Source organism: Camelus ferus, chromosome 1 (assembly GCF_009834535.1).
Source record: "Camelus ferus isolate YT-003-E chromosome 1, BCGSAC_Cfer_1.0, whole genome shotgun sequence".
Lineage (NCBI taxonomy): Eukaryota > Metazoa > Chordata > Mammalia > Artiodactyla > Camelidae > Camelus > Camelus ferus.
The window spans coordinates 60,701,556-60,721,693 of NC_045696.1; the positions used below are offsets into that span (position 1 = coordinate 60,701,556).

At 39.2% G+C, this 20,138-nt stretch overlaps 1 protein-coding gene and 1 pseudogene across 1 annotated transcript in view; both read right to left on the reverse strand.

Annotated features, from left to right (window-relative positions):
• The window catches only part of OSBPL11 (oxysterol binding protein like 11), a 73,422-nt gene extending 62,260 nt beyond the window's left edge, over positions 1-11,162 (reverse strand). Inside the window, exon 1 of the mRNA XM_006180002.2 lies at positions 10,206-11,162. Coding sequence (XP_006180064.1) covers positions 10,206-10,402 — 197 coding nt within the window. The 5' untranslated portion in view covers positions 10,403-11,162. The remainder of the gene's footprint in view (positions 1-10,205) is intronic.
• A 1,037-nt stretch (positions 11,163-12,199) lies between these two features.
• Positions 12,200-12,875, reverse strand: LOC102518500 (annotated as a pseudogene).
• Between the last annotated feature and the right edge of the window lie 7,263 nt (positions 12,876-20,138).

A 20,138-nucleotide genomic window follows, 5' to 3' on the forward strand; every position in this document is an offset into this window, starting at 1 on the left:
CCTGACCTCCGTGGCAAGGAGACATTATCTCTATCATACTAGACAGTAAACAAATCTCACTTTTTCTCAGGAGGGAGACACTATCTCTATACTCTAAGACTGTTTGTTACAGTATTTTTGAGAAAACAGTAAAGAACAAAAGACAGTCAGTATCTTTGCTCACAAGACAGACAGAAACATAAGAGACCCATGAAGAATGGTCTCCCAACAAGTATCATATGCATATCACAGTGAAAAGTCTTAGCCAACCTTGTCTGCCAGCCCCCAGTCCCCCTCCTCAGAGATAACCACTTCCCTCAACTTTCTGTGTTATCTCTTCAGAGATATTCTATGTTTCTACAAGTGTGCCTGTGCCGTGGACACATACACACTTTATTTTTTAAATAAATGGTTGCAATCACATTCCGTACCTTGCTTTTTCCACAGTTTTCTTAGACGGCTTCATTTTGACACATATGGATCTAATTCATTCTTAACATCTACATAGTAATCCACTGCACTATAGTATTACTATATATTTAACTAGTGCCCCTACTAATAGACATTTGCTTCCAGGCTTCTATTATTACAAACAATACTGTAATAAACCAAGTTATACATATCTTTGTGTACATTTGCTAAAAGTGAAATTGCTAGGTGAGAAGTATATGTATTTTTAGTTTTTACAGATATTGCCAACCTGCTCTCCAAAGAGGCTGCAACCGGTATAACTCCCACCCTTCAACATAAAAAGGGGCTAGTTTCCTCATAGCAGCCGATGGCACCACTGTTTGCCAACAAAAATAGGGTAAAGCTTTTACGTATAAACAGGACTTTCAGACCTTACTAGTTGGCTTTTCAATACCCCTTATGCTCAAAATTAAGTTTCTAAAGCTTAAGTGCAGGGTAGTGCTGTACTGTGCAATGAACACTTAAAAGGGATACAGGATCTAGTTCTAACTTTCCCACTGACTAATGCCATGGGCGGCCTTGGTCAAATCACTTAATTTCTCTAGGCCTTAGTTTTTTCATGTATTAGTTAGATGACCCTTTCATCTAAAATTTCTAAAATGTGCGTACATCACTCATCACTCAAAATTCTATAGGTTTTTCTTAATGGAAAATTGTTATTGCAAAAGTAAAGTCTGCAAATAAAAGCAACATAATATTTCAGATTAAAATTTTTTAGAGAAAAGTAGAAAAACATTTCTAGAACACTATCTTATTCACATAGTAGCATTTACTTACCCCTCACATACTCCCAAAAAGTCTTCACAGTAGCCATTTCAATGAGACACCACAGACCAAGAGAACAGCAGGGTACTAAAAGTCCCCTGCCATCCTCCCTATCTATATGACTATTTTCTCATTCTGTTTCTTATGTACCTCTGTCTGTCATAAACTATACTTAGTTCCAAAATACATTTTAATAACATTTAATTTTTGTCTATAATTGCACAATACAAGAAATGAGTATAAAGAATGCTTTCTTCCTTTGTGGTAATTCTTTCTAAATTGAAAGCAAAAAGAAAAAGCAGAAGAGCATTTCCCTTCTTTCATATCTGAATAAGCAAGGAGGGGAAAAAAGGTGACAACCACACAAGAAGCACCAAGCAATGTTCATTTTCATATGTTTATTACCTGACTAAAGAGTTGATTCTTCTTTTGAAAATTTCCCATTTATTACTTAAGTAACAACAAATTCAAACACTCAAGTTTTTTTTCCCTTAAAGTACCTATAAATATTAATTATCCAAAAAATAAACCCAAGGAAAATGTAAAAAGCTCATTCTATTATTTAAATAAAAGAAAAATCTTCTTTTTTGTAACAATTTCATCATAATTTTTGGTTGATATATATATCATCTCTTCAAACTCCCTATTACTAGGAAGTGGATCACCTTCCAGTTACAAGTATCTGTATAATCAAATGATTCTGTATCTTATATAGCTATAAAATCACATGATATTTTTAAAGTATGACTTTAAAATATGCAATGTATACTCTAAGATGAAACCATGTCTCTGAGCTACCAAGAGTATAATAAGAAAAAAAAATCTAAAGGCATAAGTATATTTTATACATAATTTTCCAACTGCTGGTTTAGATTGATTCACTCTTTACAATGGCAGCAAAGCACGATAAAATCCCACTCAAAATTTTATGCTAAAACCTCACACATAATAAAAAAAAAAATCAAATTAAAACTATACCAAAACACCATTTTTTAACCTATTACTTTTAGATTTTTGCCAATCTAATAACACACTGATAAGGCTGATGGGAAATAAGTACTCAACCATTGGCAATGTACATCCTAATGAAGAGAAATCTGACAAAAACTAATATCAAAATTACAAACTGACTCAGTAATTCCACTTCTGGGTATTTCTCCCACAGATATGTTCATATGCTTGCAAGATGACATGTCTGGAAGGTAATTCACTGCAGCATTATTTATAATAGCAAAATTTTGGAAACAAATTTAATGCCCATCAATAGGGAACTTATTAAAGGTGGAGAACAGGGTGGTGTTTTCTAATGATAGGGAACTTATTAAAGGTGGACTGAATTGTGTCTCTCCAAAACTCATATGTTGAAGTCCTAACCTCCCAATGTGACAGTATTCAGAGATGGGGCCTTTGGAAGATACTCAGGTACAGACTGGGACTCTTGTGATGGGATTAGTGCCCTTAGAGAAACCTGAGAGCTCGCTCCCTCTCCCAGCTCATGCGCTCTGTCACATGAGCACACAGAAGGCCATCTGCAAACCTGAAGAGACCTCACCAGAACCTGACAATGCTGGCACTCTGATCTGAAACTTCCAGCCTCCAGAACTGTGAGAAAATAAATTTCTGTTGTGTAAGCCATCCAGCGTATAGTACTTTGTTATAGCAGACTGCACTGATACTACATACATAAAATTTAAAATGGGGCAATGCATATTGTATTTACTTAATTCTTAAGAAAAAAAAAATCTCTAGAAGCACAGACAAGAAGCCAAGAATGTTTATCCTCCATTTTTAGATGGGAGGAGACCTGAGCAGGTGGAGGATGGGATGCAAGATTTTCATTGTACAACTTTTAATATTATTTTGGATCAAGTAAACATATTATTCTCCAAAATTAAATTAAAAATACTTTTCATTTACATTAGTTATAAATATTTGAAACAGCTACAAAATTGATAAACAAGTTATTCTTTATAGAATTTGAGGGTACAGGCTCAGGCAGCATATTAAAAAGGCTTCTTTTCAAGGACAGGAAACCTGTTCCAGAAGCAACAGTTGGTGGCATTTCATCTCACCATTTATCATTCTCATTTTGTCCCTTTCTTCCTCCCTTCTCTCCCACCCCTCCTGCAGTTTCCAGCTGCAGCCAGTAGCAACCACAGACTTCAGCCTACCTCTCTAGGGACCTTCCAGCCAACCTCAGGGATAGCAATGGAAGTAAACTGCAAAGGCAGCCAAACTCAAGCACAGGGAGACACTGAGTGGGAAATCATGCTTTGTTACAATACCTAATTAACCAAAAAGAAAATCCTTTCTTTCACCAGCAAACTAAATTGCTCTATAAATTGTCCTAAAACTCAGACGGTAATGCCAAAACATTAATGTGACTATTTAATTAAGCAATTTAGTTTTAAGTCAAACCTGAACAAGTCTAGACACAAATCATTTTATTGAACAAAATCAGTACAGGGGAAGATTCTTAGCTAGGGAAGATGTTCCCTCTCTCAAAGTAGTATAATTTACGACAAGAATATTCTCCATTATTTCCAGAGTCCAGAGTACCCTAATGACAACACCAAGGAGCCTGTTACCTCCACTATTTTCAAAAGCAAAAACAAAAGACATAATTTCCTACAAGTCTATTAAATGGACAATTAACTCCGGGACCTAAATTAGGTGACTTATTTGGAAAGGACTAAAAAGACTAATTTGTGTGTTCTAACATTGTTCGTATAGTTTTGATATAGTATAATTTCTAAGAAAATATGAATGCAAATGGACTACATTTAAACTAGCAAAGCAAAAATTTAAGAAATCACAGTATACCATAATAAACCAAATCTTGTTCCTCAAGGCTTGGTATATAGTTCTCACTACATTTTTGAAACAACATTTTAGTTTTCAGTTTCATGCCTATAAGTTGTTTTTCCCTTGTTTTTACTGGCATCTATAGCAGATTTCAGACAAGGAAAACAAAAACTAAGGTGCAGAAATAGCCATTCAACCTACCTTTAACCCCTATAGAAGAAAAAAGCAAACATTTATGACTTTTTTTTCAAATCGACTGCAAAAAAGTGGTAAGACCTCAAAAACAGCAAACATTAGGTTATATTTAGGCAGATGTTCTTTCCCCGTTTGCAAATAGGTACTTTTCCTTGTAACAGAGTATTTAGAGTGGAAGATACCAGGTCTGACCACAAAAATTATTTCTATACTATACATTTGCAGACTTCTACCCATTTACTGAAACACATACTATTTGTTAATAAGGAAATGAGATGTGCCTGTTTGTTAATGGTGTTTAGCCAGAACTGAGCCCAAAGTAAAAAAAAAGCAGGCCTGTCATATACTCCAATTCACTTTTCAGTTCCTCCTCTGGGTACTTCTGTCCATTTTAACAAACAAGTGGCAGATTTGCAATTTTTCTGAAAGCTGAAGAAAATAAAAATAATGGAAACATGCACATTTTATAAACTCTGAACATTTACTATGAAAAAGGAAGGAAGGGTCTAGAATTAAGAAATCAACTTTCCTTTTAAATGGTGAGCAAAGACCACATTATATAAGTTACTCCAGAAAGAAGAAAATTTAAGGCTAATCTAATAAATTCACTTCTCAGCTCTGGTTTTAAAAAAGTTTATCATTTTTGCAAATGTAGCTGAGGTTTTTCCCTTTTCTGATTCTTTTTCATAATCCTCCCAAAATAAGCTTTGGGGTCCCTACTTTCAATGCTCTGAGTGTACACATTAATTTGGAATTAACTAACAGAGAGCTTCACACACGGTGAAGGCTCAAAAATACTTGCTGCGTGCGTTAGAACACGAGTAAATGACGAAACCACTCTCCCAAAACTAATTATTTATCAATAATTATTCATCCCTTTACAGAGCACATCTAAATCTTTATGCAAATAACTACCTAGGAATAAAAGTTCCTCCACTTACTAGCTTTATAACCTTGACCAACTCATTTTGACTTCAACTGTAAAACTGTTTTCCTCACTGTAAAATGAAGATAACGCCCTACCTTCCTCCAAGAGCTGTCGTGAGGGTTAAATGTTGTAACAGAAGTGAAAACATTCTGGACACTTATAAAGGCAATTATCTACATTTTCTAATGCCCCATATTTCTAAGGCCCAGCTGGAAAAGCCACTTAAACAACCTGGCAACTTACGGCCAACATACCTAAAACCAAATGCATCATTTGACTCTCAAAATCTGTTTCTCCTGTAGACTTTTTAAAGTTTCATACCTGGATAACTGAAGTAAATTTTTCCTTTCTTCCCTCACTATTACCCTCCACTCAATCAGCCACCAAGGTCTGTCAATCTTCCTCTAACGATTTCCTTCTCTTCCAGCCTACAAACACCTTCCTTTTATTATTGTATGTCTTGGTCATGGCAACTTATCTCCAAATAGCTCCTCTTATTCCCCAATAATCAAATTCAGCCCCCAACTCTCAGCTTCAGAGACAAATTTCCAATTGTCTGCTCGTCAAATCTATCTCAACAGTAGATGACAATCTTGAGTCCATCTATATTAATATCTATGATAGGCACCTTCTTGAACGGCTCCCAGTGATCCTCACCTGCTGGTATTCACAGTGTTGTGTGGGCCTAACCTTATCATTTGCTTAGTGAAAATACTGAAAGTGATGTGACTTCACTTCCATGCCTAGGTTACGAAAGACTGTGACTTCCTTCCTGCTAGCACTGTCTTCTCACTTCCTCACTCTGATAAAACAAGCTGCCAAATAGTAATATTACCAAGAAATAATATTAAAATAGTAATTATTATGGGATATTTAAAAAGAATTCAAGTATATTAATAAAAATATTAAGAGAAAATATTAATAGAAAAATGAAAACATATAAGCAGATATTTCACATATGAAAAAATACAATTAACCATATAGAGTAATGAACTCAAAATGGACCAAAGACTTAAATGTAAATACTAAAATATAAAACTCTTAGACAAAAACATTTACACACAAATCTTTGTGACCTTGGACTTGGCAATGATTTCTTAGATGTGACACCAAGTATAAGCAAAAGAAGAAAAAACAGATTGGGCTTCATGAAAATTAAAAGCTTTTGTGCTGCAAACAGTATCATCAAGAAAATGAAAAAACACCCCACAGAATGGGAGAGAATATCTGTAAATCATGTATCTGATAAGGGAAATGTATCCAGAATACATAAAGAACTCTTACAACTCCATAATAAAAAAGATAAATAACTTGATTTAAAAATGGCCAAAGGATCTGAACAAACGTCTTTCCAAAGAAGATACACAAATAATCAGTAAGTACATGAAAAGAGGTTCAACATTATTAGTCATCAGGGAAATGCAATTCAAAACCACAATGGGAAACCATTTCATAACCATCAGGATAGCTAAAATTAAAAAGACAGACAATAACAAGTGTTCATAAGGATGTGAAGAGATTAAAACCCTAATACACTGCTGCTAAGAAGGTAAAATGGTGCAGCAGCTTTGGAAAACTAGTCTGACAGTTCCTTAAAAAGTTAAACAGAGTTACCATATGACCCAACAATTTCACTCCTAAGTATGGACATAAGAAAAATAAAAACATATGTCCATACAAAACTTGAACACAAATGTTCAAAGCAGCATTATTTCATAATAGCCACAAAATCCAAACAACCCAAATGTTGATCAACTGATGAATGGATAAACAAAATGTGGTATATTTATAAGTGGAATATTATTCAGCCACAAAAGGAATAAAATAATGATATATGCTACAACATTTATGAACCTTGAAAGCATTATGCTATTTAATTTTCTAAGTCTGCAAAGCCAAAGCTTAGGGTCTGAACCACATGGTCCTTTCTAAATTTCAACCACTCTCTAAGATATAACCTGAAATCTCCATTTTTTAAATGGAATAGTAGCAAATTATAGGTAAGCAGTTGGATATATGGCTCTCAAGTTCCAGAAAGAAGTGATGAGGCCATGGAAGAGAATGAGACAACAAACAGAAAACATGAGCTTAAGAAGAGAAGATGATGGAGTACATACCAGCCTCTAAAGGAAAAAAGCCAATCAAAGAAATGAGAAAGGAAAAGTCAGAGCAATAAAGGAGAAACCAAGAGAAAGTAGTATCAAAAAAGTCAAGAAAATAATAAGGTACACTTATTAGAGATATCAACTGGAATAAGAATCTAAAAACATTCATCATTTTTTCACTCATATCCTTGGTAAGGACAGAGCTAACTGTCATGGGCTGACCAACAAATGAGGGTTAAGAAAATGGAGGCAGTTGAGTATAAAGGATTTAGCGGGGTGGATATAGCTCAGTGGTAGGGCACATGCTTAGTTAGCATGCATAAGGTCCTGGGTTCAATCCCTGGTACCTCCGTTAAAAAAATAATAATAAAATAAAGAATTTAGGTTAGTTTTTACTATTGTTGCTGTTTTTAAAGTCTAGAAACTTTAGGCCTCAGGGGAAGAAGCCAGGGAAGAGGGAGCTATATAGGACAATGGAGAAAATTGTTTGATCAGTGTCCTAGAGGACAAAGGGATAAATCTGATTGAGAGTTAGGTTGAAGGATTAGCCTTGAATAAGCCTCAGATAAAAACATGTCAGTATGTAAATGTGTTATATATCTGCATCCTTGGGGAAGAGTTTCACATAACTGAATTTTCCAGATACTTCAGCATTTCTTAAAAATTTTAGCTATTTTCCTTGAAATTATTCACCACTGTATCATAGAGTTCTCTGACTTTTTAAACAGAGTGTGCTTTCTTGGATGACTTAGGTTATTGTAACTATGATTACTGTACTAGGAAGTAATATAGCTGAGTCTGCATGTTAATTTTTCAAATCTTTGTCCTACATTGCCAGTTGCATTTCCTGTTGCAATTCCCCTGATAACTTTTTTCATTTGTGCTTCCAAAAGATTCTAGTTTGACAATTATGTAACTATTAAAGAACACCCTAAATGAGGGATAACAGGATCCTGAGTCAAAGTACAGAAGAAAAGTGTATGGCTTTATGACAACTCTCCCCAGTGTTAAGAAACCTGTTTCACTTTTCAATTCAACTGAGACTGGGTTTCAAAGAGTTCAGAATGTCAGAAGATTGACTTCTGGCTACATAAGTATTACTTTATCCTGCTTCCTTAAGTCATATCAAAATATCCCTGCCAAGTCACTGACAATTTTATAGGCTTAGCCTTAAACCACAAACAAAAGGAATAATGCACTCTAAAAGTGAGCCTAGACATCTCACAGTAACTCAGTATACTTTCCTGTCTTATCATCATTTACCAATAAAAAGTTACAATCTACGCTGTTTCTGTATGTTAATATAGTCATGCATGTTTCACACATATAGATAATATTCATGATAAATGTACATTCTTCATCAAATCTTGACTTTAACCCCTTTCAAATTTCACAACTACAAACAGCACAAAGGCTAAAAAGGACCAGAGTTAAGCACACAGGCAGTCAGTTAACCAAAATTTAAAAAGTCATTCCTTTAGTTCCAATACTATGGGGTATCACTATTTCATCCATTCTTAAGATTCTGAATAATCCAGCAATTCTACTTCTGGGAACTTATCCAAAGGAAAGAAAAACCTTAAGTCGAAAAGATATCTACACCCTCCCGTTCACTGTAGTAGTATTTACAATAGCCAAGACATGAAAACAACCTAGGTGTCCATCAAATGGACAAAGATGAATGGATAAAGAAAATGTGGTATATATACATAATGGAATATTATTCAGCCATAAAAAAGAAGGAAACCTTACCATTTGCAACAACATGGATGGACCTTCAGGGCATTATGCTAAGTGAAATACACCAGAGAAAAAACAAATACTGTACAATCACATTTATATGTGGAATCTAAAAAACAAAACAAACCAAACAAAACCCACTGATACAGAGAAAAGATTGAGGGTAGTCAGAGGCAGCAGTGGATGAAATGGGTAAAGGTGATCAAAAGATACAAACTTCCAATTATAAAATAAATAAGTCCTGTAAATGTAATGTACAGTATCATGGCTATAGTTGATAATACTGTATTATATATCTGAAAGTTGTTAAGAGAGTAGATCTTAAAAGTTCTTATTAAAAAAAAAAAACAGTATGTGTGGGTGATGGATGTTAGCCAGATTTACTGTGGTGATCATTTCACAATACATACAAATATCAAATCATTTTGTTGTACACCCGAATCTAACATCTAATATGTTAAATATATTTGTTTCAAAAAAAAAGATTCTGGATGGTCATATTCCTATCCTTTACATATCAAAACCAAAAAAAAAATTAAACTACCACTGCTTCTCCAGTACTCACTGCCTGTTTTTTCAGTTTTTCATTCAAATCAATGAAAATTAATAAATGTAGAATTTCTCAAAGACAGAGAGAGGTATAAGTGGTCTGATCAATTCAAACTGAAACATCTCACTAGTTTAGAGTAACCGAGGCACTAGTCTTTGTACTTTTGCCTCTGTATTGAAATTATTTATGTACATTTCCCCTTCTAAATCACAAACACCATGAGGGCAAGAATCTTTCTGATTGAATGGCTCCATTCACCACTGGACAAACATGTTTTAAGCACCTAGCATTTGCTATCTTCTGGAGAGAGCTGAGTTAAACAGTTCCTGCCCTCACAAGCAAGCAAGGGAGGCGGGCTTGTAAACAAATTACAATACAAGAAAAACAGAAGTGAGTACAGGATCAAACCAGAGGAAAAATGAACTCTACAGCTGTAGAGGTACTTCGGGGATACACTTATGTGTTCTCCAAAGGGCTTTCAATAAATACCTGTCGAATAGACGAATGAATTAAATGTCGCTAATGAAAAGATGAGACCCCCAGGTCCAAATGAGACGTATTAGCTACTCCTGAAAGTGGATAAACTTCGCCCTTCAACAGCTGCTGGAATGCGGACTCCAGCATACTACCGCCGACCTCAGGAAATCACCTTGAAGAAGGGCCATACCTGTACTGCCAGCCTTTGGCACTGCCACCTCGGCTGCTGCTGCTGCTGCTGCTGCTGATTCCACCCCCACAGCTGCTGTTGCTGCTGTTCTTGTTCGGGGTCACCGCGGTGGCCAGGCCCTCCAGCCTTCCTTCGCTCTCTGAGACTTTCATTGCTGACACTGGTTCACCTCCCTGCATCTTAACTCCAAAGTCCATTTGCCCTTCTGGGGCAGGAGTGAATAACTCGGTAGAGTAGTTTTGTAAGTGATAAGATTTAAGATTTGATCTGAAGGTGATCCCAGGTGCCAAATCAGACGGCGGCCGGAGTAGGAACCATCAAATGGTCCAGGGAAGGAATACAAGCATTCCCCTGAAGGAAAACTTTTAAGAGGAGAGGGGTAGCTTTGAGGACAAAGATCCTTTGAATATATATCTCCTTCCGTGCAAAAGCAAGGAGGAAAAAATCACCCTGCCAGAGGATCTGATGGCATGCTCAAAGGAGAAGCAGAAGCAGCGTGGGGAGGTCGCGGACTCTAGCCAAGAGGGCTGGCCGAAGGACGGACCACGGACAGGGACCCGCGGCCTGACCTCTGGGCTGACGGACTGACCCGCCGCGCTCCCTCTTCTCCTCCAGCCGGTCCTCAGGGGGAGGGTCCCGTACAGCCCGCTCGGCGGTTCCCGCCGCAGCCCCCGAGACAGAGCTGGAACCGCCCGCGCGCAGCCTGGGAGGAGGGCCGGGGAAGGAGGCCGCCGGGGGCGGGACGCCGGCTCCCAGGGCCGCCTCTCCTCCGGCCAGAGGCGAGCCGCTCGGGGCAACTTCCGCCTTGGGCCCTGGACGGGATTCGCAGGGGCGGATGAGTCCCTCGCCCTCTCTCCAGCCCAAACGGGAAAGCCACAGCTGCGACCGCCACCCCACCCACAGCCCCACGGCGGGTCACCCACCCGCCTGCTCTCTCCCCGCCTTCCCTTCCGGAGTAGGTGAGCTCACTTCCCCAGAGCAGAAGTCTCCGGCGCCATCTTGGAGCAGGGCATACGGCCCTCAAGGGGGCGGAGCCTCTGGGAGAGCCATGCTGGGGCGGCTGACTCCGGAGAAAGAGAGTGGGAGGGCGCCGGCGGGCGGAGGAGGTGGGACAGCCGAGGAAGGAGAAACAAAGGAGTTAGTGCCCTAGCGGAGGGTGACTTCCCGCCTTCCTAACCGGGTCCTTCCTGTTCTTCCACTTGAGGGCCCTTTACAGACATTTTAGGAAGAAAGCTTAGAAAGTTGTCATTTCTATAAGAAGTTACAAAAACAATCCCCCCACCCCACACACACAACCCACCTCTTTATTTTAGTAATTTTGCAAAAAAAACAAAAACAAACAAACAAAAAAAACCAAGACACTGGAATAAGGCACACCAGTATTATACATGAGAAAGAAACTGTCATGGAAATTAGAGCTCTCAGAAACAAACCCAGGTACTCCTTCTGACTCCTGACAACTCTTTCACCCTCTTTAGACCTGAGTTTTTGCATCTGTAAAATAAGAGTGTTTAGGTGATTTTTGAAGTCCCTTCTAATTGTAAATTCTAGTTTCCGGCAACATGAGTTGTGAATTGAATGTATACCGTATGCAAAATAGTATGGTGGTGCAAAGTAGTATTACTCAATGTAAAAATGTAAACAAAATAGTAAAATAAATACAGATATACAGATAAGACTATGAAGAAAATAAAAGGGGATGATATAGAAAATAAGTAGGATTAGATGGAGACTTACTTTAGAAAGAACAGTTGTGGAAAGTCATCTTTGAGGAGATGGCATTTAAAGTGAGAGACTGAAGAAAGATGAAGTTAAGGGAAAAGCAAACTATTTACTTTTGGGGAAATGAGAGACCTGGGAGCCTGGAGCTTAGCGAACAAGAGAGTGCTGTGAGGTGACAATGAAGACATAGGCAGAGAAATTTGGATTTTATTGTAAGCGCAATGGAAAGCCATTGAAAATTTTAATAGATGAGGGTTGTGATCTGATCTATGTTTTTGGTTTGTTTTTTGTTTTGTTTTGTTTTGTTTTTTGAGTTTCATGGTTTTATTAACACAAATACAATGTGCACGAGCTGTCTATTCATTTTCTTTGCTGCACAGCCTGGCGTTGGGATTGGTGACTCTGATGGCCAGCTGAGCTACTATTTCCACAATGGCTTTGCAGTTCTTGGAGGAGACTTTGTGAGCAGTCTCAGCACAGTAAGATTTGTTGCACATCAGCAGCATTTCGAGCTCCTTGATGTTGTGGACCAGGAACTTGCGGAAGCCGCTGGGCAGCATGTGCTTTGTTTTCTTGTTGCTCCCGTAGCTGATGCTGGGCATAAGGATCTGGCCCTTGAGCCTCCTGCGCACCCTGTTGTCAATGCCTCTAGGTTTCTATCAGTTCAGCTTAATTTTGACATATTGGTCTAACTGGTGCCGGATGAACTTCTTGGTCCTCTTTTTGACGATCTTGGGCTTCACTAGGGGTCTGAGGGCGGCCATGATGCCGACTACGAGATGGTAAGTAGCGCCGAGGAAGAGAGCTGATCTATGTTTTTAAAAGATCTCTCTAGTCTTTCCAAGAAATGGTTCTAGGACCCTGGATATCCACATACAAAAGAATGAGATTGGACCCTTACCTCACACCAAGTACAAAAATTAACTCAAAATGTATCAAAGACATAAATGTAAGAGCTAAAAGTATAAAATTCTCAAAAAAAAAAAAAAAAGAGTAAATCTCCATGATTTGGGATTAAGCAAAGCCTTCTTAGCTATAACATCAAAGCATAAGTGACCAAAGGAAAAATTGATTGGGTTTCTCAAAAATTAAAAACATCTGTGCTGAAAACAGTATCATCAAGGAAGTGAAAAGACAACCTATGAAATAGGAGGAAAATGTTTGCAAACCATATATCTGATAAGGGACATATATTCAGAATATGTAGAGTGCTCTTACAGCTCATTAATAAAAAGAAAACCAAATTTTAAAATGGACAAAGGAACTGAATAGACATTTCTCCAAAGAGGATACACCATAGGTTAATAAATACATTAAGAGATCAACATCATTACTAATCAAGGAAACACAGGTCAAAACCACAAGGAGATAGCACTTCACACCCACTAGGATGGCTATAATCAAAAAGATAGGCAACCACCATTGTTGATGAGGGATGTGGAGAGGTTGGAACCCACATACACTGCTGGTAGAAATGTAAAATGTGATATATTCATAGAATAGAATATTATTTGACCATAAAAGGAATGAAGTGCTGATATATCCTATAACAAAAAGACTTTGAAAGCATTACGCTAAGTGAAAGAAGCAAGACAGCAAAAGCCACATGTTGTGTGACTCCATTTCTACGGACTGTCCAGAATAGGGAAATTTATAGAGACAGACAGTTGATTAGTGGTTGCCAGATGCTGAGAGGAAGGAGGAATGAGGAGTGACTGCTAATGGGTATGGGGTGCCTTGAGGGGTAATGAAATGTTTTAAAATTAGATAGTGGTGATGGTTGCACAATCTTGTGAATATACTAAAACCCACTTAACTGTACACCTTAAATGAGGGAATTCATTGAAGGTGAATTATATCAAAATAAAAGTTCTTCAAAAAAAAACAAAAGTCTCTCACTGCCACATAGAGAATTGATTTTTGTGGGAGAAAAAGAGGAAGCAGGGATACTAGTCAGGAGGCTATTTTAGGAAGTGGGGTGAGAAGTGATAATGGCTTAGGCTAGGGTGATGGCAGTGGGAATGGAGAGAAGTAAATTGATCTCAATTGTGTGGGGTTGGGAGTGGCTTCAGTGCTGCAAATAGACTGGATTTGCAATAGTAAAGCACTTTTCTTACAGGCCTTTCCACTTCCACAACTCTGATCATGCCACTTTGAAACTTAGAACCCTCCAAAGACCTTTCATTATGTTTGGAATAAATTCCAAACTCCTCTTTATGGTGCGAGGTAAGGGTCCATACCAAGAAAAAAAAATGGTATGAAGGCTATTGTAATCACTATAGGATTTAGAGTTATCCTTGTATAATCCAATAGTGCCTGGGATAAATGTCTCTAAATAACCAATGAGCTCAGCCAGCTGTAGAAGTAAGCCACCCTCATCATGATCATCCAGACTCCAGTCCAGGAAAGGCAGCCTTGTGAGTGGGTGCCTTCACTGGAGCAATGGCAGGTGTGAAGAAGGGACATGCCAACCTAAGGACAAGGGAAAACATGGAGTCTGGAAAAGGCCTCAGCTTTAGAGACCCTGAAACTATTTTGTCATTACTCCCAGTGATGATGAGACTTGGGGACTAGCCCATGCTAACCAAATGCACGACAGACTGATGCGTAGCAACTGGAAAGATAAGTGTTATTTAATAATGAAAAATTCAGTCCAGAGTACTCAAATTGGGTGTCAGCATTTTCTATGCAAGACACTAAACAAGATGAGCTAATTTATTACCAGAAGGTTACATGAGGCTCATGGAATCAGAACCAGGATTGATAGATGTTTTATCATTTTTTAAGTAAAACCTTTTTGTGGTTGTACAATAGGGTCTGAGTCTGTTTCATTCAATGCCTAAGGAGAAAAAAGGGCATATGATTTGAGAAAGGAAGATAAAGAAATGCACTTTTTTGGAATGCCTTCAAAGAAGGATATGTTTATCTCTGTGAAGAGTTTAGGGTGCATTCCTCAGCGTTCCAGCTGGATGATGATTTGGTGCATCCTTCCACATGGTAAGAAGCTGCATAGCATAGTGCTTGAGAACATGGGCTTATGTGTCAGATCAACAATAACTGGATACTGATTGCATGCATGTGACTTGGGCAAGTTACCTAAACTACTTGTATTTGTTTCCTGGCCTGAAAATGGGAGTAATAACATCTCTGATATGGATTGAATTGTGTCTCCTGAAAATTCATCTAATCCCCCAAGCTATGTGATGATATTTAGAGATGGGTCCTTAGAGATAATTAGGTTTAGATGAGGTCATAAGCCTGGGGCCCCCATGATGCGATTAGTACCCTTGTAAGAAGAGACACTAGAGTGCTTTTGCATTCTCTCTCTCTCAACCTTCCTCTTCCCCCAGCCTCCACCATGTGAGGACACAGGGAGAAGGAAGCCATCTACAAGCCAGGAAGAGAGTTCTCACCAGAAACTAGTGAGTCTGATCTTGGACTTCTAGCCTTCAGAACTGTAAGAAAATAAATGTTTGTTCTTTAAGCCATCCAGTCTGTGGTATTTTGTTATGGCAGCCTGGCAGCCAAAGGTAAGACAGTCTTCCTTTTGAGTGGTTGTCAGCATAAAATGAAATGATATATGTAAAGTCTGACATATGACGTGGCAAGTACTTAGCAACTCTTAGCCATTGTTATTAGAAGAATAGAGTTTACCTGCCAAGTAAAATGAATGTTTGTCTTTGGTGAGAGCACCTTTCCCCTGGACAGCTCTGAAGACATATCAACTAGGACACACCTGAATACATCCAACATATTTCTATGGGAGAATGCCGGCTTTGTCTCCCAGATGACATGGAATTTTCCAGAAGTATCCCAATCAAATAAGACCTGTCAAGGTATGTAAACATAGAGTCCTAAGAACATTATGTGGAATCACTAGCTTTTAGGTATCGTCTGGGTGAAAATGCCGGTGCACAGGGTGATGCCTGCTCCAGTGTCACCTCCTCACAGAGGCCTTCCCTGACCACTCACTCTGGACAGAGGAGCAGCCCCCACCCCAATACTCTCAATCTTTTTACCCTGCTTTAGTTTCCTTTATAGTATCTGATATTATATGCTTTGTTGTGCGTTTTTTGTCTGCTCACTAGAATGTAAGCTTCATAAAGAAAGAGTCCATTCTTTTTTCCCCACCTCTGTCTCCCCAGTACTCGAACATTGCCTGGTACATTTGTTGAATGAATGAATGAATGAATTTACTACAGTAGTTAAGAATATGCACTTTGGCATCAGCCTTCAGATCTTGGCTCTGTCACTTAGCACATGTGATCTTGGCCAAGTTACCTACCTTGGTGAGCCTGAGTTTTCTCATCTCTAAAATGGAAGTAGGATGAAATGAGAAAATATATAGAAAGTGCTTAGCACAGTGCCTGGCACCTAGTAAGCAGTGAACAAATGCTGGCCGCATTTTCTCTTTCTAACCCTGATATGCAGGGGATGGAAGGGAAACTTATTTCCCTGAAGCACAGGAGGCCTGATTTCTCTATGAGCCTACAGCTATGGCATCTGGAATGAAGAGGTGGACAGGCTGCAAAGAAACTGGGGACAGGAGGGGAGTGGGGAGCAGTACTAATCCCATGAGAGCCACTGTGAGAATAAGTTTGTGGAGACCCACAATTTCTATTTTTTTAAAAATGAAGGAAGGAAGGAAGAGAGAAAAAAAGAGAAATTCTGAGAAGACAGAATGTTCACATTCACAATAGATGTTACTAGTATTGTGGTGGATTCAATGAATCAGAAGCCCTGTCCTCCCCACCTCCAGCTTAGACAGAAATCCTTTAGCAATTTCCCACTCCAAGCGGGTGATTCAGCTGACGGGCTCCGAGAGAGCCAGCATTTCACTGGAAACACTCCCCTGCCAAGCTCAAGGCTGGTTGTGGGAGTAAAAGGAACAGACACACTCAGTGCTTCTGTTTGAGAGGAGGAAGGAACGTGGTGGAAGAGAGAATGGAGTAGCTGCTGTGCTCAGAGTTTGATAATGTGAATTTTTTTCTCATTCTTTGCTTCTCCCAGCACATCTTCTCTGAATCCCTATTGAGCCTGAAAGTATTTTGCTTAAATAACCAGTAGACAGTAAAATTTACTCTTAAAACTGTGTTATAAAATGAGAACACATGTTCCTTTAGTGAGATGTGTTCAGCTTGTCCATTTTTAGACTCATTTGGCTCGTGCAGGCAATGTTTTGCTGACAGAAGCCCATAAAAATGCACTGTCAATGGAAGTCACATGACCTTTCCATCAAGTGGTGAATACCATGGGAAAGGAGAGAAAGAAAAGTCAAGTTGGGGGGAGGGTATAGCTCAGTGGCAGAGTGCATGCTTAACTTGCATGGGGTTCTAGGTTCAATCCCCAGTGCCTCCTCTAAATATAAGTAAACTTAATTACCTCCCCCAGCCCCCCCCCAAAATTAATTTAAAAAAAAGTCAACTAATGCATTATCATGAAATCACATGGGTGTGAATTCTGGGGGTCAGCATGCAAATTTGTTATTCCCATCAAATAAGTCAGTTGACAAGAGAACACTGACTTACTTGATAGGATATGTGCCAATCTCTCTATTTTTTGGAGGTGGGGAGGTACTAGGGATTGAACCCAGGACGTCGTGCATGCTCTACCACTGAGCTGTATCCTCCCCCTCAACCAATATCTCTTTTGAAAACACTGCATCCCATCACCAAAAACAAAAAGGTAAATACTAGGATGTATTTTTCAATACGTGCTCCATATGATACTGCAGGATATTAATAGTTGTTACTTAATTAATTTTTCTTGCTGTGATTAGATACATTAAAAAATAGGTTTTAGAGTTGCATTGGTTCTTTTATTGCAGAACTTCTTGGAGGATTTAATATGCTAATGTACATCACATATCTTCATAAGGGAGATAGGAGGTGCAATATTTCTCATAATTATTTGACCACAGAATGTCTTTTACATAGAACATCTCCCAGAAACAATGCTTACAAAGCACCGTTCCCCTCCCTGGCCTGGCGTCTCCCCACTGCATTCAGGCCAGACTCTCGGCCCCCCGGTGGATGCTACTCTCTGGGCTGGCTCTGCAGGGAGCTTGCTCAAGCCACCCTTTTGTCTTCAGCCCCAGTAGCCTCAGTGCCAATTGTGATGATGATATTTGCAACACTGTCACACAGGGCCTGAGGATCAATCCTCTAATCTTCCCTCACATCAGCCACCAGTGCTCTGCTGATAATTGCTTTTACTTTTCTAAATACCAGCCAATAGAGGAGAATGTCTAAACGAAAAGAAGCTGTTCATAGCCCAGGTGGAAGCAGAAAGATGGCCAAGTCTGTTAGAGCAGGGAACAAAGAGGCAAAGTCAAGTAGTATGTGATTTAGAAAGTCACTTTCTATAGTAAGTTTATTGGCAAAGAACTAGAGGTTCTTTGCAGAGTCACAGTCATGACATGCAGAGTAAGGCAGAGGTAAGATTACGCAGAGAATGGAATTAAGTCAGGTTTATCCAAAGGTTGCCTACATGGAGCCCAAAGATGAAGTATCAAGAGGACTATGATTTCTTCTTTCCCTCATCTTTGTGAAAACTGAAATGAGGTCTGCCTAGAGAAAAGGAAATAAGATGGTCTCAGATTTTTCAAAGCCAATGAATATTGTTTCTTATTTCTTCCATGAAAGCCTTTATTGTACTCATTAATTGAGTATTTATTGCACATGAATTATATGCCAGGGACTCTGATAGTTGCAAAGGTAACGACCATAAACAAGACACAGTTTCTGCCCCCAGTTTCTGTATGGAGCCAGGAAGGCAGATCTTAAGTAAGAAACTTAAAAAAAGTGTGAGAAGTCTCAAGATACGGGTTGTATTGGTGCCTGAGGAGAAATAGGTGGGCGGATAGGTGGGTGGTTTATTTTACCTCATGTAGCAATCGGAGAGGGCCTTCTTGAGAAAAGTGATGTTTGCACTTATAACTGGAAGGATGAGTTGAAGGCAGAGTGAGGTAATGTTCTGGGTAGAGGGAAGAACATGTTCTAAGATGACAGAGAAGAGATAGAAGAGGAACTTCAAGAAGGCCAAGATGGCCAGATCTCAAAAGGAATATAACAGAAGATGAGTCCAGGGAGGCAGAGAAGGGTCAGATGCCAGGCCAAGGAATTTGGACTTTTTCCTAAACACAACGGGAGCCACTGAATGATCCTAAACAAAGGAGTCAATTACATGATAAGACTTAAATTGTCTAATACAGAATGACATTCTTTCTAGACCTAGCTTCTCTACCTGGACCTAAGTACACCCTTGCCCTGAATTAGGTTCTTAGGAACACTTATATTCCCACTCATTGTTGGATTTCAAGTAGAAATCCTGACCCCTGGTTCCACTGCCAGGTCCTGCCAGCCGTAAGACACAAACAGAAACCTCCAGCAAGGAAGTCTTCTTCCCCAGGTGACTGAGAGAGGTAAGCAATGGATCTTTACCACCTGGGTGCCTTTCTCAATTTCCTGACTCTCGTTTGACCAGAAAGAGGCTTGTGAATTCCCTCTTACTTGTTTCTGTCTTCTCTCCTGATGATCACTTACTTTCACATGGTACTTGGTAACCATACAACCTCATGAAAAGACGCTCACCAGCATAAAGGGACAGCTTGCTCCTCCTTTCCATCTTTCGGAGCAACTTTGGCTTCGTCATGAGCTGTGCTTTTTATGGCAGTTACAGCTGCTCGTGGCTCTTTCAGCTGCAACAAAACCCACTTTAGCTCTTCTAAACCATCCCGAATGTTTTAGAACTTAACTGACCAGATCTTAAACCAATTCCTCATTTGTTCCCAGGACATAACAGATGAAGGCATTTCACACAGACCATTGCCCAAAAGTATCGATTCATCTCAAAGAAGCATAGCAGAGAGACACTGTCCTCAGCCACCCAAGATGTCTGATTTGATGTGATTTCAACCAGGAGAGCTTGAGGCAACAATGTCCTTGTTCTTCTTGGCAATTTAAGAGACCCTTTACGAAAGCAGTACTGTTGGCAAGCCAAGCTGCTAATTATTCAGAGTGTCTGGTCAGGCTTCCAGAGGCCAAGGTCAGTGAGTTCTCTAATCTCCTGTCTTCAGCATTCCCCAAGCCTGAGCCCTTCAGGCTCCTATGATCCTTTCTCATGGCAGCAGGCTGTTTCATGCTCCGCTCTTAATCACGACCCAAAGAGCCAATGTAATATAGGCTTTGCAGGTTGGAAAAAAGTCAAAGA